The sequence below is a fragment of the Mastigoproctus giganteus genome, chromosome 14 (assembly GCF_048544385.1).
Source record: "Mastigoproctus giganteus isolate SK-2022 chromosome 14, ASM4854438v1, whole genome shotgun sequence".
NCBI lineage: Eukaryota > Metazoa > Arthropoda > Arachnida > Uropygi > Thelyphonidae > Mastigoproctus > Mastigoproctus giganteus.
In genome coordinates, this window is record NC_143588.1 from 85,723,737 (window position 1) to 85,749,999 (window position 26,263).

General features: G+C 36.4%; 1 protein-coding gene across 2 annotated transcripts in view; it reads left to right on the forward strand.

The window, feature by feature from the left end:
* The window catches only part of Serinc (serine incorporator TMS1), a 144,163-nt gene that overhangs the window by 81,174 nt on the left and 36,726 nt on the right, over nucleotides 1-26,263 (forward strand). For both annotated transcript variants that reach the window (XM_090388955.1, XM_090388954.1), the window contains exons 7-10: nucleotides 4,410-4,503; nucleotides 8,786-8,872; nucleotides 9,105-9,216; nucleotides 13,794-13,870. In XM_090388955.1, coding sequence (XP_090245081.1) covers nucleotides 4,410-4,503; nucleotides 8,786-8,872; nucleotides 9,105-9,216; nucleotides 13,794-13,870 — 370 coding nt within the window. The remainder of the gene's footprint in view (nucleotides 1-4,409; nucleotides 4,504-8,785; nucleotides 8,873-9,104; nucleotides 9,217-13,793; nucleotides 13,871-26,263) is intronic.

Genomic DNA, 26,263 nt, shown 5'->3' on the forward strand with positions numbered 1-26,263 from the left:
CTTGAAATGAGGCCTCCAGACCTGTATACAGTACTCTAGGTGTGGCCTGACCATTGCCTTATACAATGGAATAATCACCTTCTTATCCCTGCTGGAAAAATTCCTGTATATCATTGACAATACTCCATGAGCTACTCTTGCAGCCCGTCTGCACTGCTCAGAGAACTTCATATTTGCCTGCACAACCACCCCCAAGTCCCTTTCATTCTCTACCACTGTCAGTGTAGTACCACAGAGTTGATACGTTGCTCTGGGGTTGCTGTTTCCCATGTGTAGTACTTTACATTTGTCAATGTTAAACTTCATTTGCCACCTCTCAGCCCATCTGCTCAACCTTTCCAGATCCTGTTGCAGCAGCATAGTGTCAGTAGTGTCCTTGACAACCCTGCCAACCTTTGTATCATCTGCAAACTTGGACATTAAGCTTGATATACCATCATTAATATCATTTATAAATACAGAAAACAATAATGGACCCAACACTGAGCCCTGAGGGACTCCACTAATAACATTAGTCCACGATGAGCAGTGTCCATTGATTACCACTCTCTGTCTTCTCCCCCTCAACCACCCCTTTATCCATAGCAGCAATTTGCCTCCAATGTCACACTGCTCCAATTTGTGTAGCAGTCTTCCATGTGCAACAGTATCAAAAGCCTTTCTAAGATCCAAGTATATAATATCAAAGTTATTCCCTGCATCCAGTTCTTTTGTGACTGCATCATAGTATCCAATCAAGTTGGTCAGACAAGACTTCCCCTTAACAAAACCATGCTGTGTCTGAGCTATAACTGAAGTCTTGTCTAAATGATCCTGCAGTGCTTCTTTAACCAGTGCCTCCATTAATTTTCCTGGAACAGAAGTTAAGCTCACAGGTCTATAATTACTTGTGTCAGCCTTTGATCCTCCTTTGTGAATTGGGGTCACATTTGCACATTTCCAGGCTATGGGTACCTCCCCTGAGTCCAAGGAAGCTCTCATAATTATGGCTAAGGGTTTGTTTACTTCCTTTGCTGCCTCCTTTAATATAACTGGATAGATCCCATCCACCCACATTTGAAAGGTTCTTCCACATTTGAATTGTTTATGCCAATGTGCAAACACTGTAACCTGGGCAGTCTTCTCCATAAACAGTGACCATTTCTTTGTTGGTTGTTTTTCCTTGCAGAAAGAGGAACCAGATCACTGATCTGTATTCCACTTTATCCATTGTGACACTTCATTTAGCGTTGCAAAGAAAAGAAAAAAAAAGAATTTTCAGATCAAAACCAAAATTTGTGCATTGCTATAGAGCTTTCAAGGTATCAAACAAAAAAAAAACTATAAAAAAAAAAACTTTCTATCAAAACTACTTCTGGATGAATACAAATCTTTTTTGATCTCCCTCCCTCGTATTTTACACTAGCAATGCATCAGTGAAATCAAGATATCAATGAATTGTTGGAGAGTCAGATGCCACTCTTGTAAAAGTGCTATTTCCAACTAATTTAGTGTCACTGGACATTCTGGACAAGGGGTGATATGTCTTTCGAGGATGTTCCCAGTTATGCTCAATGAGATTCGGGTCAGGGAAGCAGGTAGCTTATATGGCATATATAGCTATATGGAGGATACCGTCATCTTTCAACGTACTGTTCACCAGCTGTGCCATGTAGGAGTGAGCATTGTCAATTTGTCATGCATCAAAACGAACTTTTCACTTACAGCACCAGCATAGGGAAGAACACTGTGGGTCACAAGATCTCATCTTTTATACCCACATACAGTCAGGGTCCCATTCATGATGATGATGTAGAAATCTGTAAAAACAACCACAGAGACTAATGCTACTCCATACCAGTCTGCCTCTGCTGAACAGCATTCCTGCACGTATGTAGAGTTATTTTTTGGTTTCCACTTTCATGCCATGCTAGCTCCCAATACAAATACGTTTTCAAGCTGTATAAATAAAGGAATAAATAAATAAAATTTATTTATTCCTTTCTATCCTGTAGTACTACTCCATGTGTTTAGTACCTACTCCCTTTATACATTCATAAATTTAATTTAATTTAATTTGTTTAAATTTAATTTTTACTATTTCTGTAACTTAGTTTCAAACTTGTGACATGTATGGCAGCTAGCATAATATAATTTTGATTATTTCCTAAACCTTTTCTGGTTTCTTACATGGGGTCACTAACATACCAACTAAGAAATATTGTTCAAGGTTTTGGGCCTAAATGGATGTCAGATGAACTAATGAGACATATGACAGAGAAGAAAAATGCATGGGATACATACAAATTAATGGGTGACATGGAAGCCTATGATAGATATAAGCTGGTCTGTAACCAAGTCACAAAGGAGATTAGGCAGGCAAAGGCAGATTATGAGAAATCCTTGGCAAAGGATACAAAGAAAAACAGAAAAGAGTCCTTTACCTATGTAAACTCTAATATCCATCTCTAATATAAACTCTAATATTTACCTATGTAAACTCTAATATCCTCAAATATCCATCTATAGATGGATATTTGTTCTCTTTTTCTCTTCTTTCTAGATATTTTGCTTCTTCAAGTTTTCTAGCTGTGTTGTACCTATCTGTCGGGCTAAATGTCATCCTGCCTGTTTACCACTAAATTACTACCTAACTACTTAACCACTAAACTTTTTTAATATTATATATTTGACCATGTTAAACAGGCAGATGATAACAGAAACAAATAGCTAAGTTAATTATGAGTGGGATATATTGAGAGGATTAGCTCTGTATAAAGTCCCTTTCAATGTATCCTGTTACCTATAATTAACAATTGGTATTATTTAATAATTACATTGTATTGCTAATTAGTATTCTTTACTAAGTTTGGCCACGGAGGCTGGTATGGACTATTATAGTGTTACATGGGCGATTTGATCTACAGGTATATTTTGGTCAGCATGTTAAATTACATATGTTCGTATATTTATACATGAATAGATTCGGTTTTTCACATTTTCGGCCTCTACCAATATAACTAATATAATATCCGATTAAATAGCATGTACCTATTTTACTAAGGCTATAATAAAAAATATATATATATTTGTTTAAGTACTGATGTTTTTAAGAGGAGACCTGATTTTGCAGATGCCAATTCGACAACATCTGCAAAAATTTTTACTTTTGCTTTTCAAGTATATTCCATAACCTGTAGAGATCTCTTCTAATATACTAATAATGAAAAAATAGTCAGTTTGTTTATTGAGAATTTAATTTATGCTACCTGCCCTTTTCAGCTTTAATGTCATAATTTAAAGGCAGTTTATTTTCACAAAGAAATTATCATGGAAAGATACAAAGTGGGACAGGGGAGAGTAATATATGGTATTCCCAGATGACTGACATTCAGTCGTGTGCACTTGTCAAGTAGCTAATGTTCAGAGTGGTAAGATTATTGCATGTGTTATATTGGGATTATATTTGTGAAGGACAACATCACAAAAGTTTATTGTAAATTTCTCCTTTTTTTATTATAAACAATACTTGATAACTCTTACTGGAACAGGAACATACCACTGAAGCGTAAGAAGGCTATCTATCAGGCTTATTACATACCAATTCTGACGTATGCATCTGAAACTTGTACTATAAGGAAAAAAGATATTAGCAGAATTCAGGGGGCAGAAATGAGATTTGTGAGGACCATAGCCGGAAAGACAAGACACGACAAAATCAGGAATGATGTGATTAGGGAGAGAATTCAGGTTGAAAAACTCCAGAATAGGTTTCAAAGGTCCTGTTTGAAATGGTTTGGACATGTCAAGAGGATGATTGAGAGGTGTTTGCCAAGAAGAACATTTGATTTACAATTAAGGGACAAAAGACCAAGGGGGAGACCAAGAATGAGATGGCAAGACATGATAAAGTCCGATGTCATTAAGAGAGGAGGAAACTGGAGTGAAATCAACGATGGAGAGAAGTACACGGACAGGGCATGGTGGTGAGGCTTCATACGTCGACCCTTGTAATAGCGGAATGATGATGACTTGATAACTCATTTTCACTTAATATCATTAGCAGACATGTAATGTTGAGAGTATACTTAGTACTATTCAGTTAAGAAAAATCTTTATACATAGTGGTTTATGTATATGTATCACTGAGAATTATTACATGTAAGATTTTATTTTATTTTATTTTTTTGTTTGTAACTATGTGCAAAAAAAAAAAAAAAAAAGGAACTAAGAATAATTGATTAAAACATGAGTTGATCTAATATACTCAAATCATGACCAGGCTACGTTATAACAGTTTCCACTTTAAATGTCTATTGCCAGTATAATTAATGAATATAATAATCATTGAAAATTATCGCACTCATTTCTTCATTTTTCACTGCATCTGCAATGTAATTAGTTTTTTTTTGCACTTTTTGTATATTTAGGGTGGGTGTAGTGTACAGAAGTCTGTTGTCAGCATCAACTTGATTCTATGCCTTGTGTTCTCCATCCTTTCGATACTACCTAAGATACAGGAAGGTATGTAGGAACTGTTTTATTAGTAAATATAAATGAAATGGCATAACAGAAATATTAAACATATGCATATAAGGTATCCTAGCTAAATGAGAGTACACCAAGACATGGTTTATTTGGTGTTGCAGGTTTGTATTTGAAAACTCACAGGTGTTTAGAATGCTGACCATCAGCAACCATATACATTTAAGAAATTATAATGTCTGTCATTACAATGTCTGTCATTATTCTTGATATAATGATATATACATATCATTATATCAAGAACAAGAATAATTATATATATATTTTAGCATATACATTCAGCGATCACTAAATTATGAAAAACCCCATTTGTAATGGACTATGCTGCATAGCCCATGGTAAAAAAAAACTAAAGAGCTTTGTATGTTAGAGCAGTGGCAAGTTGCATCTGGTCATGCAAATCAAAGTGATAAAGTAGCAGTTATGGGATGTAGTCAAGATATCGTGGAATTTCAGAGCATGATTGTGGGAACTCGTACATCAGGCATTTTCATTCGGAAACAGCATATCTTATTGGTTGTTCATGGCCCACTCCGGTTAAGGTGCATAAAGAATGGTGTTGAACGGGTCAAACCCCTCCTGCCAACAGAACTGTAAATGACTGCACAAGGTGTATGTTTATGGTGAGCGAAGGGTGGCCCACATTTTATGGGCTCAGTGGCAGGTCACTGTGCTACAGTTGACATCGCAATACAATATGGGGATTGCAAGAACAACAACCCAATTGATGATGCACCGCATACTCAGACATATGGGATTCCACAGCAGATGACACAAGGGGATACCTTCTCCTCACCATTGATCATCATCATCAGCGAATGCTGTGGTGAACAATGATACTCTGGTTGGACACCGGAGGGCTGGAAACGAGAGTTCTGGTCAGATGAGTCTAAATATCTGGTGAAATGCACTGGTGAACACTTTCATGTGTGGCACAAGCAACAAGACTCCCTAAACCCATCGTGGTGCCTACTATCCATGAAGGTGGTGGTGGCTGCTTAATATGGAGCGTATTTGGTTGGCAAGAACTAGGACCCCTGGTGCACATAGGCTAACTTTTCACTGGTGAAGTGTAAAATGTGTTTAGGGTCTCACGGCACCAGGGGTTTCCCCTATTTCCGCATAATTGCCATTGTGAATGTTAGTTGTCTGATGGCACCAGGGGTTCCCCCATCTCCATCCTCAGGGAGATGGGGGAACCCCTCAAGGCCGGAGGTTTAAAAGTGTATGGGCTGCGTATATGTATAGTGTTGTGTACCATTGTTCTTCTGGCCATTTAGCCATTGGGCCCCTATGGGGATCCACTGTTTCCCCACTTTGCCCTGTGGAGGCCCCTCAACGTGGGCACCTGTACGTGGTAAGGGGACCTCCCAGTGATGCTGTTGGTTTTCCAGATTAGCATCACTGGGATCTAACGCCCATACCTTGGTTCCAGGGTTACATCATTGGAATTTGGCATGTGCAGCCGTGCGCCGCGACCTGTGGAATTCGGAAAGGGGATCCTGGTGGTTGAGGGGCCCAGCCTTAATATACCACTTTGGCCCCTGCTTCGACAAGACGGGTGGTCCCGGCCCGGCCCGACTGGGATCAATCGGCGGGTGGTTCTTACTGCTAGGGTCAACTGCGTTCCAATGAGTCTCCCTCCCTTTGGTCCTGGGATGGGATCAAAGGCTTATTTGAAACATGGGTATGGTGCTCCTAAGCGAACTAGTTCACGAGTGGGCGTCCCCTCGTAGGGCTCCGTGGTGGGTGAAGTACTGAGGGCATCTGAAATTTTTATCTTACTCATATGAGTAATTTAATTCCTATTTCTTCTGGGGCCCCAACAAGGCCCCTACCTAATCGAGATGATGATGCAGAAAACACCTCTGCAAAAAGAGCCAGGACTGAGGATACACCACCACCACCATCAGTGACACCGCTTTTCCACATTCTCCATTCCACCGGAGAGCAGTCAATTGGAAATATGTCACCCTTCTTTATCCAGAAAGGATTAGAAGGGTTGGCAGGGTCACCTAAATCTGTAAAAAGACTGCATTCTGGCGACCTTTTGGTCGAAGCTTCTACCACAAAACAAGCGGCAAAAATCATAAACTCTACATCCATAGGGGGAATACCTATCACCGTAATCCCTCACAAAACTCTGAATTCTTCACGAGGTGTTATATCAGAGTGGGACCTTCTTCATGTCTCCAAAGAAGAAATTGCTCTGAAATGAACCAAGGAGTGACAGCTGTCAAGAGAATATCGATACGAAAGGATGGGAATCTCGTCCCTACCCGAGTTCTTATCCTCACGTTCAGCACCCCACGGCCTCCAAGTTCCATCAAGGCAGGCTATCTAAACTGCCCAGTAAGGATTTATATCCCAAACCCACTGAGGTGTTTTAGATGCCAAAAATACGGCCACTCACAAACATCTTGTCGTGGTAACCCTGCCTGTGCTCAATGTGGTGTTAAAGACCACGAGAGCAAGGAATGTTCAGCTTCAAAACCGATCTGTGTCATTTGCCAAGAAGAGCACCCCACCTACTCTAGAGCATGCCAGCGGTGGAAGGATGAAAAAGAAATCCAAAAACTGAAAACAGAGCTGAATATCTCCTACCCAGAGGCCAGAAAACGTATCCAACCAATAAATAGTGGGAAACTTTCATATGCCCAGGTTTCTGCGAAGTGCACTATCGGTACACAAACTGAGATGACCATACCACCAAGAGAGTCATTCACTCCAATTGCACGCTATTTATTGAATTCACAAAAGCCCACCAAAAAAACCCAATTGGCTGCCACTCCTATATCCGTACCTCCTAGTGCTCCACCACTACCAAAACCAAGTGGTAAAGAAAAGCTAAAAAGTTCGGAAGAGTCACCCGTAATACCAGAAACAATGGATGTAGAGAATGAGGTACCAGACGAATCAGTCTTGGAACTCTTTGCGGAGGAAGAAATGGACACGGGGACAGCGTCTACACTTCCCCAAAAACCGTTCAACATGCTGGGATGGGAAGACCACCGGTGAATGATGGTGATGGCATGTGCTGTCCAGGACAACAGGTGGCTCATGATCCCTTATGTAACAGCAGACTACAACCAGGATGCACAGAGAAATGTTTCGGAGTACACCATCCAGTGGGTGCTCTTGTAGATAAGCCTGTGGAGTAGGCGACCTGTTCATGTGCCCACGTTGACCGACTGTCATCAACACCTCCTGCAGTGGGCACTGAAGCACCTTTCCTGGACATTAGACAAATGAAAAAGAGTCGCATAGTCTGATGAATCAAGGTTCAGTTCCATCATGCCAATGAATGGGTGCATATTCAATGCCGAGCAGGTGAACAGCTGCAACCAAACTGTACAGTTAGGTGAAAACAGGATGCTGGCGGCAATGGTATCATGGTTTGTGGAATGCTTTATGGAAATCACCTGGTCTTGTCATTCCCGTTGAACACAACCTACCTTGGCATTATTTCAGACCACGTTTTGTCCTACATCATGACTGTGTATCCAAATGGCACTGGACCCTATCAACAAGACAGCACCATGTGTCATGAGGCACTATCGTTGTGCAGGAATGGTACAAGGATCATGTCCAGGCATTTTGTGTGCTCCCCTGGCGACCAAATTCTCCCAACATCTACCTCATCAGACATTTGTGAGATGCAGTGAAATGCAGCATTCACCAGTCTACACTAGTGCCTCACTCCATTGCTCAACTCTGGAACACTTTCTGTTCAGCTGGCCCTGGATACCTGAGGACATCTTCTGCGGTCACATGAAGTTGATGCCATACTGGGTGCAAGCAGTTATCATAACCACCTAACCTACCAGCATGCTGCTAAATTAGGTGGTCGTATTATTTTGACTCACAGTTCTGTTTTTATTTATTTCAACAAAAAGAATAGCAAAATATTGTAAAATTGAGCATAAAACGGAATTAAATTTGTCCAAAAAATGCTGTTGATTTAGAAATATATCATATGTAGTCCACTTTGATTTTTCATCCAGTCCGGCAATCCTGCCTCATGTTGTTGGAGTGGATAGCTTGGGAAAAATATAAATAACTATAATTTTTTTTGATACTGATAAATATATTACTTTATTCATATATTTACATATAAATTCTTTGAAGGAAAAAATTAATTTGTTTTAATATTATACATAATTAATGAAATGTTATGGTTAATAGTTGATTGTGTGGCAGTTCGTATAATGAAACATCTTATAATATGTGGAAAATAACTTAATGCAATTTTGTATTCTAGCACAACCTCGATCAGGACTTCTACAGTCTTCAGTAGTCACTCTTTATGTTATGTATCTCACTTGGTCTGCTCTGAACAATGCCAGTGGTAAGGGTGTAAAGCAAAATTTCTAATTTTTTATTTTGTATTTTTGTTTATAAGTAATTTTTTCTCTTTAAATTTTTCCTAAATTTGGAAAATAAATTCTTTACTCTTAGCAGAAAATTAATCTTGGGTATGTCTGAGAATAAAAAAATCTAACACAAATGTGAGTATATAAAAATGTATGTATTTGTATATGTTCCTTTTATGTGGTGAGTAAAAAGATGTTATTTTACAGGGGAGGATAACAAATGCAAACCTGATATATTTAATGTACGCAATAAGGGGACATTCGATGCTCAGAGTATTGTTGGACTTGTCATCTGGTTTGCATGTGTTTTATATTCAAGGTGAGCATGATTGTAAAGTTCAATTTTTTTCCTTCTAAAATATTGTTATGGCTATGGCAAAAGTAATTCTACTTTAAACTGCATAAGATGGAAATTAAAAAAAATAAATAAATAATTTTGTGTAATAGAAATATAAATAGAACTCAGTGAATTTTGCTGTAGAAATTAATTGCATTAATACAATATAATATACATGAATATTCTATGTAACATTGATTAACCCTTTCAATCGTGAGTTTCCAGAATGTGTGTGTGGGCTCCCTTTAGGGATCTTTCAAAAGAGAGAGATTCTGTGGAGTATGTTTACGAAATTTTAAAGTTTTGTAAAAATCATATAAATATTAACTCCTTCTTATTTTGATTTGATTGCTTATCATTAAAGTAAAATTATTGACAAAAATAAAACCAGAATTTAAAAAAATAATAAAAAAAAACCTTGTTATTTATTTATTTATTTATTTTTCCTGAATCAGTAATATCCTCTACATTCATTTACACATCTCTTAATTCCATACTTCTGGATCTTAATTCCAGAAAATTTTAGCTTTGTAAGCCAGAATTGGACGAGAATGTAACTGGAGTGTCATCAATATGGAGGCACTTTTCCACTGCATCATAATCCAACAGCTGGGCCTCAGGACATGACAAACCTTTAGCAAAATTCATCAAGTCATCGACAATTTTCTTCTTTCTTGACACCCTAAGTCCAATGATATTATGTTCATGATCATCATCAAAGACTGATTCTTTCCATAAATTATGCCAACCATGTTTTTAAGTGTCTTCATCAACCCTGTCCCAGGCTTTTTCAGCAATTCAGATTGTATCCTTGATATTAAAATCTTTTTGAAATGTCTTTATTCCAACACCCTTGTTGCATTCTATGTATGAATTCATTCATTTAGATTGCCTTGAATCACCTCGGTATCCCTTGATCCATTTGCTGGATCAACGATGTACAGTTAGGTGGCAGATATACGGCAAACACATTATCTTTGTTAAGAAACTGTGTGTTAGGATGTGCTGCACAATTATTAAGAATTAACATTATCTTGCTGTCACTGGGAAGCCCTGCAGATGTACAATGTGCTTCTGCCTCTGGTACAAAATGGTTTGCCGACCGGGCTAGCTGAGTGGGTAAAGTACCTGCCCGGCAACCCAAAGGTCGCGGGTTCGATTCCCGCCTCGGGCTTGGATCAAAGTACTGCAAAAACCTTGGGAGGTGCAATATGGCCACAGAAGCCGATGCGCCAACAACTACCAAATCAAAAAAAAAAAAACAAAATGGTTTTCAAACCAATCAAGGAAGGTTGGTTTGGTAATCCCTGGTCGTTTGTTTGCCTTGTAAATAACTGGAAAGTTGCTCACTCCTTTGAAAGCTCTTGGATTTTTGCTTTTATTAATAACAAGCAGTTTCATTTTATGTGATTCCTGCAGCATTTGCACAGCCTAAAACTGTTACCCTTTTTTTTTTTTTTTTTTTTTTTTTTTGAGTCTTTAAATCCACTGGGGTCGCCTCCGTAGCCAGGTGGGAAGGAGCAGCAGTACGTAGCACACACTTCTTGATTAGACCGGGGTTCGAGCCCGTCACCACCAAATACGGAGGATGCGGAAAGGTCAGGGAATGACCACCACATATCCCGGAGCAATATGGCCTTAGTTGCTAATGCTCCTAAAAAAAAAAAAAAAAAAAGCAAACCCACTGGGTGCTGATTCCTCGGGTGCAACAACAGTTTTTCTCGTCAGCATTATACACCTGCTCTGCAGTAAACTGGTTATCATCAATTAATTTTGCAAACTCGCCCAAATATGCCTCTACAGCATCATAATCAGCTGATGCTTTTTCACCACACACTGTGAAGATACGAAGAACATTACATTTCTTAAATTTTGCCTACCAGCCTGATGTATACTCGCAGGATGCTGTTATGCCTAACTGCTCATGGAAAGGTTTTGCCTGGGCTCCGATAATAGAACGATTGAGAGGGTATTTTTTGCTTCAGCGCTATCGGATCCATTCCATTAACACTGTCTATTTCTACATTGTTTGTCTGGCATAATCTTCCTGAGTTCCATTAATTCTGGTAAATCACTATCACCATAAAATTAAGTTTTTCTTTGTTTCATTAAATCATAGATGGTAGATGAACCAATACCATACTCATCACACAAAAACTTGACTGATGCACCTTTGTCCAGACATTTTAGTAACTCCACCTTATCCTTAATGTTTAGAGACACTCACTTCCTTTTGGTAGTTTTACCACCCAGAGAAAGGCCTTCTTGACATAATGACCGGGTATAAGTGAACAGGGTTAAAAACTACAGTACATAAGAATTTTTTAAAAATAACTTTTGTATTAATATTTTTAGGACTTTTAAAGCAGTTTCTTTTTCTTTCAGTCATGTTTGATATTGCCGGTGCGTGTTATCAGTCAGTTGTTTCCTAATAGCAGATGAATATTTTTAGTTTATATTAAATTAAATGGGAAGCGATTGCAAATTCTCAGACAAATTTTCTTTTAGTTATCTATAAAATAGTGTATAATAAAATTTCCATTTGGTGCCCACTTACAAGATTGTGTCCTGGGCACGTGCCCCGATTGACCTGTCTTCACTATAGCTCTGTATATATAGTATATGTATACATGACTAAGTTAATATAAAAGTTATTAAAAACACTACGATTGTGAGCAAAAATATTGATAATATAAGCTTTTTAAATATTTCACTTTATTGGTTTCCTGTTACTGGGTAGCTGGATAAATGGTCCCCCCCCCCTCTCTCTCTCTCTCTCTGTGTGTGTGAAATTATTTTAAGCCACATAAAGAGGCTTGGTCTACAGGCAAAGGGTAGTGTGAGTAGCTGAAAAGAAGGGTGGAAATGAGTACATAAATTTCATTGATTGCATTATTACTGGTGCTGAGACATGGATGTGTGGCTATGACATGGAAATGTAATTCCATTTGTACCAACAGAGGTCACCAAACTTGAGCCACCCAAAAAAAGCACAATAGGTTGTGCTTTTATTTTTTGATGGCTCATGAAAATGGAAGGCGCCTCCATAGCCAGGTGGGAAGGAGCAGCAGTGCGTAGCACACGCTTCTTGATTAGACCGGGGTTCGAGCCCGTCACCACCAAATACGTAGGATGCGGAAAGGTCAGAGAATGACCACCACATATCCCGGAGCAATATGGCCTTAGTTGCTAATGCTCCTAAAAACCAAATAACAAACAAACATGAAAATGGCCAAACATTAACAAGTATCGCACGGAATTTAGATTTGTCAGTATCAACAGTGAATGCAATAATAAAGGACAAAGACAGAATACAAGAAGCAGTGAAGTCAACTATAATAACTGAGGCTATAAAATACATATCAGTTTTTACAGTACAATAACGTGGTTTTTCTTCCTTTTTTTGTTTTCTTTTCTTATGTGCCACTTTGGCTATTTCACCACTGTCCCCGATAAAGTTTTTAATTGAACTAATTAAAAATATGTAACTATTTTTCTATATATGTAACTCTTTTTCTTCATTCTTCTGAGGATATTATGTGGTTTTTTGTAATTTTGGCATATCAGGAATATAGTAGCAATATTTTATTAGTCATTCCCGAGTTACGTAAAACTCTATTTACATAAGAAGTCCTGGAACGTATCTCTTACATATTTCGGGCACTTACTGTACATGCACAAATTCAAAGTTATGTGCAGAAAACCACAAATCACCATTTTACATTCACACTAGCATTGTTTCAGTTTATGATGAAAGCTCTCAGCTTGTGTTGCATATTTTGATTTGTTATTTATTTTGTAAAATATTAAGAGGAGTTTACCTCAATATAGTATGAAGGATCTACTTACTATATTGAGGTAAACTCCTCTTATTATTTTACAAATATTGATATCAATGTAGAATGTATTGAGCATTACAGCTCTGGTTCATACTATCTAGTTATTTATTTTGTGTATAAAAGTTACTGTAAAAAAAATAATAAAAATGGTAGTTTTAAAATTTTGGCAAAAATAGTTTCCAACATGATCTGAATGCCAAACGAATCTGCATGTTCAAAAGAAAATTGGATGATGTCATAGATTTATTTTAGAAGAGGGGGGAAAAAAAGCAAGTTAGGCAACTGACTTTACATTCATTCTTTAAAAAGATGGCCAAAGAAAAAGACCCCTTTCCTCCAATTGAAAAATTGGCTATCAAAAACAAACAATATTACTTGTTTGTTTTATTTGAATAATTTTTGATGTAATAACCTTTTGAGTTTTAATATATTCTTTACCAGTCATAACATGTGTATTGATAAAAATAAGTTTGAAAATGGGATAAGTACGGAAAATTTGTAGCTTTTATGAAACCCACACCACTTTTTTGGATACCGCTTTATAACAGGATAAACTTGTACTTATCACCCACTTCTTACTGCTATGCTCCCCCCCCCCAAAAACATAAATTTAATTGCTGCTATTCTTTTCGTTTATTCATATTTTCATTTTTTAATGCATAAAAATTGCTCAAAAAGGATTTTGTGTGACATGATAGGATTTTACCTTTTCTTTTCCAGCATTCGTACATCTGCCAATAGCCAAGTGGGTAAAATAACAATGAGCGAGAAAATATTAGTTAAAGATGATACTCCAGGTAAGAATTTTGGTATACATATATACATACAGTGATGAGCATTAATCAACTTCTATATTCAACAGCAACTTTTCACAGCTTAATCTCTGTCAAATTGAATACTGCAGTGTAATAATGATCATAAAAAATTGTCGCTCTATAAAACTGGTTCTGTTGGGACTATTTGGCAATTATATTTACCTGGAAACTGAAAAAGAAAAGGTTTCACAAAACAAAGTTCTTTGTCTCAACTGAATGACAGCATTTTTATTATGGCTTCATTACACAACTACTATGAGTTTATTTTGCAGCTTAATATTAAACACCTTGTTTTTTTTTTTTTTTTTTTTTTTTTTTATATATTTTAAGGCAGAGAAAATACGAATTCCCTTACATTGTGAAACTGAGTCCTCAGATTGCAATAAGAAAATTAGAGGTATAGTTGCAGTGTCTTAATATTGTCACACAGCTGTTTCAATGGTTGCTAACTTCTCTGTATTTGAAAGGCCTTTTCCTGTTCCTGTATTTACCAAGGAAGTGAAGTTTTCCATATATCTTACTAATGACTAGGTTAAACTTAATTTTTTCTTCTTAATATTGGTCATATAGGCATTTGGCTGCTTAAAACAATGGTTCAGAATTTTGGGGTATACACACGGACCATTGATATGTAGCAATGCTGGGCATTAATAAAATTCAAGAAGCCTCCAGAAATGATTTACAGTTAATATTTTTTGTAACTTGATTCACTTCCAAATTAAAAAAAAAAAAAAAAAAACCAATTTGGATTATTCCATTGAGGAACCATATATATATATATATGTTAGATGATTGAGAGGACCAGAATAGGCAAAGAGCTACCAAATGGGAATTGGAGCTATGGAAAACAGAAAGATATAGGAAAATAAAAAGTACTTAATCCTGAAAAACTTCAATTCAATGTCAAGGGTCAACCATTGAAATCATAGGGAAGACAGCAAGAAGTAGGGCCTCTGTTTCTGACATGAAATATACATAAGCACGTGGTAGTATTGGCAAAGCAATATGAATTTTGTGGTGACAGGAGTTAGGCCTAATGGTAGAGATAAGCACTTAAGAAACGTATGTATATTTCATGGCTGACGACAGAGGCCAAAAGCAGAGAGGAAAGTGGAAATCAAATATAATTTATTGAATCTGAAGTGGTATGCAGACAGGGGAATGATCAAAACTGTAGAGGTATGAGGTCAAAATACATATATATACACATGTGTATGTATATATATAGTATATAAAACAGGTGAAAAAGGTAAAGAAAGGAAAAGAAAAAGAAAATAGATGTACCTGGACGCGCAAGGCTACAGAACAGGATACAACTATAAAATAACGCAGTATTTTGGTACATGATCGGGTGTAGTCCCCTGATGAAATACCTGATCTATGTACCAATTTATTTTCATTATTTTCATTTTTATTTATTACTATTTTTTTTTTTTTTTAATATGCATTAATTACCACTTTTTTCTAGCTTTTGTAAATATGATTTGGCTTATCAATTCAGCCACTTTTTCCACTTAATTTATTAGGATCTTAACATTCTTTTCTTCTCATATCTTCTTCCATTAGGCATGGCACGTTGTTGTTAATAACTTTCCCATCTTACTATGTCCTTTATCATTTATTTCTATGTTTTATATATATATATATATGTGTGTGTGTGTGTGTGTGTGTATATATATATATAAAAACTTGAATTTTGGCCAAGTGATAAATGTCGACCTCTTCCTAATCGCCAGATTACACAAGCAAATTCCAGTTGGAAATGAAAAAATTTACCTTCTTCCCATTACTTAGCAAAATTTTTTTATACTGTACTTTTAAAGAATTGATAACCCTGCTATTGTCATGGGTGAAAAGCACACCATTTACAACACTTGACAACCTAATGTCAATTGCTGATCAGGTGCCTGGTTACATAATGTTTAAGGTCAGACAGCACCACTAGTTCCCCACAGCTCTGCTTATCTAGATACATTTTCATTTCATTTCATTTGAATGAACCAGTAAGAAGATGCCTCCCATGCTTTCATACATATGCATCCTAAACACATCTGTCAATTGTCTTCATAGCCAGGTACATAGGTTGGTATAACACACACACACACACACACACACACACACACACACACACACACACACACACACACACACACACACACACACACACTGATGTTCAAAGAAAGTGCATCGCCCCTTAAAATTGTAATTGTTGTCCGAATAACGTAGGTATATGTCAGTATTTCTTACAGATTGCATCAGATAAGATTGACACGCATAGGTGATGATGTAATATTGCATCAGCTGTTACTTTCAGCTAATAAGCACGTTCTGCGAGAGTTGCAGTCATTGTTATTTGTTGTTTTTTTTTTTTTTTTTTTGTTTTTTTTTTAGGAGCATTAGCAACTAAGGCATATTGCTCCGGGGATATGCGGTGGTCATTCCCTGACCTTTCTGCATCCTCCATATTTGGTGGTTACGGGCTCAAACCCCAGTCTAATCAAGAAGCGTGTGCTACACACTACTGTTCCTGCCCACCTGGCTATGGAGGCGCCGAGTTTCAGTCATTCCTTGCTTGTGTCAGGATGGCAAGTTACTTGCAATTGACGCCACGAAGAAAGAGTGCTATTGTTGCCTTACGTGAGGAAGGATGTTCTTCCCATCGTATTGCTTATAGTGTCTTGTAATCAGTCGACAGTGAGTAGATTTCTTTCCAAACTCAAGAATACTGGTTCTGCCGATAGGAAAAAAGGAACCGGACGAAAATGAGTCTCTACGCCAAAACAGGACCATGTTTTGAAGCACTTATGCCTTCTTCATCTGAACTGCAAAGAGAAAGGGAAGAACATACAGGAGTGGTAGCAAGTGCAGTAAGTCAGAAGACACCTCTTCAATAATGGACTTGTAAAAAGAAGCCCCTCCTCACACAAAAAATGAAAAAGGCCTGATTAATTTGGTGTAAGGAGCATGTCAAATGGACCCCCGAGCAGTGGAAGTCAGTTATTTTCTCGGATGAGAAGAAATTCAAGCTGCATGGCTCTGATAGGAGACAAACGATTCGCTGTAGATGTGAAGAATACCATCCAGACTGTATGGTGTCTACAATGAAATTCCCTACCAGCCAAATGATATGGGGGTGCATTTCGTATTGTGGAGTAGGTCACCTGCAGTTTATAAAAGGTTCTGTAAATGCCAGTGGATATCTGGCTATATTGGAAGGCAAATTGCTGCCAACTATTAGAGACCATTTGAACCTGCCAAGTAACTGCATCTTTCAAGATGACTCTGCTCCTCTTTTTGTCATTGGGCGAAAAGTGTAAATAGGCACTTCCGTAGTTACTTTAGCTTCATTTCTGCATTAGAGGTTTGACAGTAATGTGTTTACATTTGTTACAGGCGAAAAAATGATTTGAAGAACGGTTCCTTACAACTGTTAGCTGGCCAGGAAACAGTCCGGACCTGAACCTACAGAGAACTGTTGGCATCGTGTGGAATCTGCAGTTGCCAGAAAGAAACCAAAGACCCTTCATGTACTTCAGGAAGCCATAATTTGTGTTTGGAACCACGAACTATCAGTTGATTATCTTCAGAAATTGATCTTGTCAGTGCCTCAACGGTGTGCTGCTGTCATCAGGGCCAGAGGCAGTTCAATCAACTAAATATTAATTTGCACCTGGTGAACTTTTCATTTTGTTTCCGTTTAAAATGATAAACTGAAGCAAATTGAGAGCTTCTGATAACATTACCGCCATAATTGTCGTGTTTACTAAAACTGTTGTATAAAGGTTGCAAATGGTCTTTTTGGAATATTTTGAGAGCACCTGTCAATATTACTTAGCTTTGCCTTAACTATTAATAAATATCTTTTGTTTATATTTCTATTTGTGATGCTAGTCATTAATGTAACATTCCCATTTGAAAAAGGGTTACAAATGTGGAATTCCTAGGTGATGCACTTTCTTTGAACACCAGTGTATATGTTAGATGATTGAGAGGACCAGAATAGGCAAAGAGCTACCAAATGGGAATTGGAGCTATGGAAAACACAAAGATATAGGAAAAATAAAAAGTACTTAATGCTGAAAAACTTTGATTCAATGTCAAGGGTCAACCATCGAAATCATACAACTAATGGACCATGTCTTTTGGTCAACCAAACAAAACAGGACAAAGAGATTTGATTAGTTAGTGACCATTCAGACTTATGGTGGGGACAGATACACCACCCCAACCACGAGTTACCGTCTCCATCACAAGAAGCTAGGTCTGATACTGACAATAATTTAACCTGTTATGGTCAATTACAGAGGAAGACTACCATTAGTGACTAAACTTAACCCAGCAGCAACACAGTACATACCTATCAGCAATCAGCAATACATATTACCAATTTAATAATAGTGGTCAATCACACCACTGCAAGATTACAATACACATTCTAATGGTCTGTCACACTAGAACTAATCTAAACCTAAAAGTCCTAATCCCACAGGTAATGCCGTACCATCAGGGAATAAACAAAACACGCATCACAGCTATCACCAAAAAAAACTTCCACATCTGGAAGTGCTAGACACACCACCTCCTTCAGCAACTCAAACTTCATCTGGTCACTAGAACTATACTTGTCTGATCTGGACTTCATAATTAAGGCCTTCAGCTTTGGTGGTTCAGTCCCTGGCTGGTGTTTTATAAACTACACTTATTCATTGGCATAAGTCGCTACATTTGCCTTGAGAAGTTCCTGAATTAATCTAGCCACAAGTCTGGAATTCTTCATTTCTGTGTCAACAACAGCAGATTCCAACTCATCCCAGAATGTTAAAACGTTCACTATAATTCCATTAGACATTCCCTCTCCATCACTGAAAATAATCTTTCAAAGCAAACATTGCAACGCTTTGAGAATCATTGGTATCAGAATCCTGTTCCTACACTCCACAGCCTCTTTCCGAACCATGTTTCTAGTAGCTATTCTTTTAACTCTAGCACATACTTCCTGAAGCATGCAATGATCAAAAAGAATAATTGGAGCTTTAGAAGCTCCTGTCAAGAACCTGTTACCTTGCTTTGGTTTAAAGGCTTTGCCTTGCATGACCTATTCTTTGGCTGCAGCATGAGCCTCTTATTTGGTTCATTCTTTCATAGCACTTTTAATCTGGGTTAACATAAAGCAACTCTGGATCACATGATCCTCCTCATCAAGAGAGAACAAGTACTCGGAAGTTACTGGACTACTGGCAAGATAGGTTTCAACAGCCCCTTCTTCAATAGTTGATAATGGGAGAAACCTCCCCTTTGAAGCCACCTTAAAACTAAAATATTTATAATACTAATTAACTAAACTACAAACTAGACAGATCTTACTGGTTAAGACAAATGAACACTGCAGAATTTGGAACAAAAATGTAAATAGGCTCACTCTTCTAGCTGGGGTACATCCCAACTGCTTAGCCCAAACCACATAGAGTGCAGTTGGAGCCTCTTTACTAGTTTTAACTAGCAAGGAAAATTGACTAAGGCAAAATCTAAGAAATATCACAGCACTTGCCAGAAAACCAACGCTAGTCAAAACTCATCAACACCTGAATACACTGCAAATAACTCTGTGAAATAGCTGTCACAGTGGCACATTACAAATAATGAGCAGCAGTATTTCTCATAAGGAGAGCTATTTATTTGGTTGGAACATCAAGGGTAACTGATGAAAGCTGATAAAGCAATATTGCAAAAGGAGTTCCTTAGTACATTGACTTAGTCCGTTGTGTAATTCTGCATCGCTCCTTTCTGTTCTGCTCATGGGATGAATTGAAGTGCCTGTCATTAAACAAAAGGCTGAGATATTTCAAGTCCACCAACTGCTTTTCTTGTTGACTTTTCCGGACTGTGTTGCATTGCAACTTGAAGGACTTCAACGTTTTCTGGAGAACAAACAACACTGGCTGAAAGGATCATATTCATTCCTTCACAGCCTTTCTCTTCAAACTTCTGGAATAAAAAAAAAAAGTATAATTTTTGCAGGTGTCCAGTGAGTTTCTGCACAGAAAAGAAATCTCTGGGTAGTATTACCTCTTTTTCTGTTCCCCCCCCCCAACAACAACAAGAAAAAAAAAAAAAAACAACTTTGGCCTTCTGCTTGATTATGAGCATTCTGCCATCATACTAGCATACTAGCTTCCTGAGCATGTGAAGTGCTGCTCTGTTGATATTCCATGAATTACTGCAAACAACCACCGACTTCAAATGATATTCAACTAATAGTTTCAGTTACAATTGATGCGCCACCCTCTACAACTAAATGTATTATATGAAATTAATGTGTGTAAAGTAATCAGAAGCCAAAAGAAATCTGTACCAATTTGTAAAATTTTCTTTTAGTAATATATACAGTAAACCCCCGCTATTTGCGGGGGTTACGTTCCTGAGAAATGTCGCGAATACCGAAAACACGAATACTGAGTTATGGCTCCCATAGTAATAAAGCGGTTCCGTTCCAAAGTATGAAATATATAAGAAAAGCTAGTCTAAAATTTTGTCTATGTATGTATTATATGTACCTTCATAATATGACTATATACATAGACAGCACATAGTGAAATGCAAGCATATGGCATCGAAATGAAAATAAGAAACAATTTAATATTAAATAATATTTATTAGAAATTTTAAACAAATCTTTCAAACCAGCGCCTTTGCTAACTAAAAAACTTATCCCACCAGTGCTATCACCAGTTTCGCTAAAGTGTTGATAAAGGAGTTTTGCCTTTTCACGAATGATGAGTGAACTTAACGGAATTTTATTTTGAGTTCGGTCTTCTATCCACAGATTTAAAGCTTTTTCCATTTTTTCTAATTTAACTTCAAGTTACAGAACAAATTTTTGAAGCAATTAGCGCGCTTTCACAGACACTACGGCGGATTTTTCTTTCGATTTCTTGATTGATCGTACCGTTGACTCATTGATTTTATAATGCTTTGCCACTGAAGAGACACTTTCACCATTAGAAATTTTGTCTAATAACTCAATTTTATTCGCTAATGTCATCACCTTCTTTGATATTTTCACATTTCCCTTGTTATTTGTAGCCATATTTTTGTACGGGTTAGAAAGAACTTGTCCACAATAAAGTCACTTTCTTCCGTTAACACACTCGAAAAAGTTTGTTTTACACTGCAAAATGGTAGATTTATCACTTTTGTAAGCATATCAATTTATAAATTGATAAATTTATTAAATTTATAAGCATATAAATTAAAAGCAAACGACAAAACCTTCCATGACAAGCGCATAACACATATACTGAACAAGGATTAGCGAGAAACATCCACGCTTGCGATTTTGTCACCCCTTCCCCCCCACCCACCGAGCGCTGTTTTGATCGGGAAAGATAATTTTAGCCGCGCCCATGTTTTTTTTTTGTCGGAAAATGTTCATGGCGCTTTAAAATTCACATTATTTTAGGTTTCATTTTATATTAAATCAGCGACCGCGAATACAGATACTGCGAATAGCGGAGATTTACTGTACTTCATCAAGTTGCTCAGATGGGAGAAATCCCAGGTGCCGTCCGACACGAACATACATGTACTTCATCAAGTTCCCACTTTGTTCTTTTTTAGATTTTTATAAATTTTTCTTCCTTCCTTAAAAAAAAAAAACAATTACTGAGTGCTGCTTGATCTTCACGCAATCTCGTAAGTAAATAAAGTAGTTTAACCTCATTAATTCAAACTAAAAGGGGAGAGAGGGTAGTTCAAATTAAAATTATTAAAATATATTTATTATTTTACATCAGGGGTCAGCAACCTTTTTTAAGTGTAGCCATTTTTGATTTAATAAAAAAAAAAAAACAGGGGGGAGGGGGAGTTTTTTAGGAAATGGAATAGAGTAGGAAGGTGTTTTATTAAATAAATATATTTTTTAAAATATTATTTATTAATACTGAAAGAACTTTAACAAACAACCTTTGATACAGATTAATGTGACTTTTGCTGCTGAACTTCTTGAGCTAGACTCAATAACATCAGGCGAGTATGCCATAATTTTCATCTTTAAACATGCTGAGAGATTCGCTTTGTTCAGAAGGTTTTTTGATTTATTTTTAATATAGTTCATGTTCGAAAATATTTGCTCGTGGAAATGCGTAGCTTGTCGTACATGTGGGCTAAATGTTAAAGAGCCGCAGGTTGCTGACCTCTGTTTTACATGGTATCAGGATACAAATATAATAAGAGTATTGAGGGAACTTTTACTTTTGTGTAATTTAACTTAATTTAGTATTTTTCTTTTATTCTTGGACATTAAGAAACCAGTTCAGTTTTATTTTGCCTTGATGGAATCCCAAAGTGTATTCCGAAATGTAGATTAAATTTATTGAAGTGTTCTAGTTATGTGGGATATGAAGTATTTTTTATATTTTTCAGCTATTTAGTTCACAGTAAAACTATATAAATGTAGTGTTTAATTGTTTCATTTTAGTTAGTTACTTTCTTCATTTTTTTGTTTCGTTTTGAATTGTAAGACAAGAAAATTTTATGAAAATGTTTATATTAAAACAAAAGAGAATAAAAAAAAAAAAAAAGTTCATATCAAACAGGAGCACAGATAATAAGATTCTTTTAACAAACTTTGTGTTAAATATTAAAAGCTATAATGTACACATCTCCCTTCTCAATCATGTTGTCTTTTTTGAAGAAACCGTAAATTTTCCTTTGAGTTAAAGGTCCTGTTTTTTTGTCTGTTTTCATAATGTCATTTTTCATTTCTCTAAGAGCATAGAAATAATTTTATAATTCCTCATCAGATTGGAAAAATTTAATAATAGTATTGAGGCAACTTCTATCTTTGTATAATTTAACTTAATTTAGCATTTTTCTTTTATTCTTCATTTTCTTCACTTCCCCTATGGATGTTTTCTCCTGAATTGATGTTTCATCCGGCATCTTCTAGCCACATTCTTACATCCCTAAATTAATCTTTTTTTTGCCACAGTTGTGCAATACATTTTGGCCACTGTCTTTGATTCCATTTAAAGAAATAAGAACACCATCAATTAATAGCTTTTCCATATGTTCACCACTATACTTTGCCTTTCTTCATTTCAGTTTTTTGTCCAGTAAAATGCACATTTTATGTTACAGTTCTAATTTTGGACTCCCCCCCCCCACTCTCTTACTATCCGCTCACTAACAAAATCTTCAAAAAAATTTCAGTTCTTTCCTTTGATACAGTGGGTTTTACAGTGAGTATGGATTAGGAAATCATAGATTGTGCTGAGAGCTTGTGGTATTGGGAGATAATAAAAGGTGCTTGATATTGCCATCATTGCCTGATAAATTTTCAGTAGAAGGTTGTGCAGGGGCATCATCTAACAGTAAAATGCATTGTTTTCATTTTAATTTTTTTCCCTTTTACATTGTTTTGCTGCTTTTCAGAAATAAAGTGAAAATTTATTGGATACTGAGTATAATTCAATTGCACTCAAGTGAACTAATGAGTAAATAAGCTTGAAAGTGATGTGCTTGAAAGTGACTCCTTTTCAACTTAGCCACTGTGCAAGAACCACACAAACAGCATCAAGATTTCAGAACAAACCCCAAAGTTTTGTTGGAAATATCATCAAAATACTGTGAGGTTGCCCAGTAGTTTGCCAAGTAGTCAGTTTATATATTCATTAACTCACTAAAGTGTCATTGAATTATAGTGGATAACCAATAAATTTACAATTTAAGCTGTAAATTTATATCATTCTAAGTACTAAATTAGAATTTTCCATGTAGGTCTTTTGTTTAACATCTAAAGATTACAAAATGTTTCTAGCAGGTATTGAAATGAATAAAATGAATTACAATTAATTTTAACTATGAATTGCTGTTAGTTTTTGAGTTTCTGCTAAAGTTATCTCCTTTGTAGTTTTTTTTGACAAACTGCCCTTATTTTTCTATCCATTTGATTATCTAGATGTCTGCAGTTTTGCCTGTCTTCCCATTAAGTCTTTATCATTCCAGTTTCGTATCATTAGCTTTCCATCTTTTCCTTTCTTAGGATATTTGTTACCTGTTCAATTTTCTCTTGATAATGGATATCCGAAGTTGGATCTGAAATGTCAACAAGAATGCAATATTATTTATTATGAGGGATGTGCCTTTTTGGTAGGAAGTAGTTTCTGCTAGGTAGAAATGTATTTAATTTCTACTTAGAGGATTCAGTAAACCATTTAAAACTACATAAATAATGTATGTAAAGCTCAAGTATCTAATTTTTAAAAAAATTCTGAATATTCATCTGCATAAGGCCTTCAACACAGTATATTCATAATCAACTAGTAAAGTTAAATTTTGTATAATTGAGTCTACATGCTGCAGGGTATTACAGTAGGGTATTACAGTAGGAATTCTTTCAGCCAGTGAAGATTCCTAATTTATGTATACAGTAAACCCCCGCTATTTTCGGGGGTTACGTTCCTGAGAAATGCCGCGAATACTGAGTTATGCCTCCCATGGTAATAAAGGGGTTCCGTTCCAAAGTATGAAATATATAAGAAAAACTAGTCTAAAATTTTGTCTGTGTGTGTATTATATGTACCTTCATAATATGACTATGTACATAGACAGTACATAGTGAAATGCAAGCATATGGCATCGAAATGAAAATAAGAAACAATTTAATATTAAATGTAATATTTATTAGAAATTTCAAACAAATCTTTCAGCGTCTTTGCTAGCTAAAAAACTTATCCCGTCAGTGCTATCACCAGTTTCGCTAAAGTGTTGATAAAGGTGTTTTGCCTTTTCACGAATGATGAGTGAACTTAACAAAATTTTATTTTGAGTTCAGTCTTCTATCCACAGATTTAAAGCCTTTTCCATTTTTTTCTAATTTAACTTCACAAGTTGCAGAGCAAATTTTTGAAGCAATTAGTGCATTTTCATGGACACTACAGCGATTTTTTCTTCCTATTTCTTGATTGATCGTACTGTTGACTCATTGATTTTATAATGTTTTGCCACTGAAGAGACACTTTCACCATTAGAAATTTTATCTAATAACTCAATTTTATTCGCTAATGTCATCACCTTTGATCTTTTCACATTTCCCTTGTTATTTGTAGCCATATTTTTGTACGGGTTAGAAAGAACTTGTCCAAATAAAGTCACTTTCTTCCGTTAACACACTCGAAAAAGTCTGTTCTACACTGCAAAACGGTAGATTTATCACTTTTGTAACCATATCAATTTATAAATTGATAAATTTATTCAATTTTTTGCATATAAATTAAAAGCAAACAACAAAACTTTCCATGACAAGCACATAACACATACTGAACAAGGATTAGCGAAAAACATCCACGCTCGCGATTTTGTCATCCCTCTACCCCCACCCCCACCCCACCCACTGAGCACTGTTTTGACTGGGAAAGATAATTTTAGCCACGCCCATGTTTTTTTATGGCGGAAAATGTTCACATTTTTTTAGTTTTATTTTATGTTAAATCAGCGACCGCGAATAGCAGGGGTTTACTGTATTTTTAACCACCATTAAAAGTAGCATCTTTTTACAAGTCATGTTAGCCAAATAATTTTTAACCATTCAAATTAGAAGGGATGTAATTATTAATGGGAAAGGGATATGAGAGAGAGAGGAGGGAAGTAGTCAGGAAGGAAAGAAATGACCATTACCATATTTTTTCCATTCACTTTAATATTCTCATTTCTTCCCTTCCTAATTGTTCTTTATCTCTGTTTATTATCCACATCCCTCTATACAGGGTAAATCAAAAGTAGCTTTTCGATTTTACCCTGTACATTTGCTATAACTTATCATTTACTGATAAGTCCACTGTAAAATGTCCACTCTTGTCCACTGTAAAATGGTATCTGTTGATCATTGCGGTGATCTTTCTTTTCAAGTCGTTTGCATCAGTTGGTAAAGGGGAACTCATGTTTCTAGTTATTAGTATAACCCCACAAAAGTCCAATGGAGTAAGGTCTGTTGAGTTCAAGACTAATAGCAAAATCAGAAAAGTCACAAACATCCTTATGGAAATGAGAAAGGGGTATGCTATCTTGCTGGAATAGCACATTGTTGCCAGGATCATCCTGAGCAACTTGCAGGATCAGATAAGTCTCTGTCTTGATACGTGGGACTGGTAAAGAAGGAGCTAAGTCTTTCTGTAACTTGAAACACAAAACACATTAAAAATTTGATACTGTCTTGGATGTGTTCCAAAACCATGTTGGTTTCACCTTCCCCACACTTTTGCATCGTATATTTTCACCTTGTCTGTGAATGTGCTGTGGAACATGGTGCTTAAACATTTTCACACATGTGCAAATGTTTAAGTAGCTCTTTACCTTCTGCCATCTTAGTAAACATGC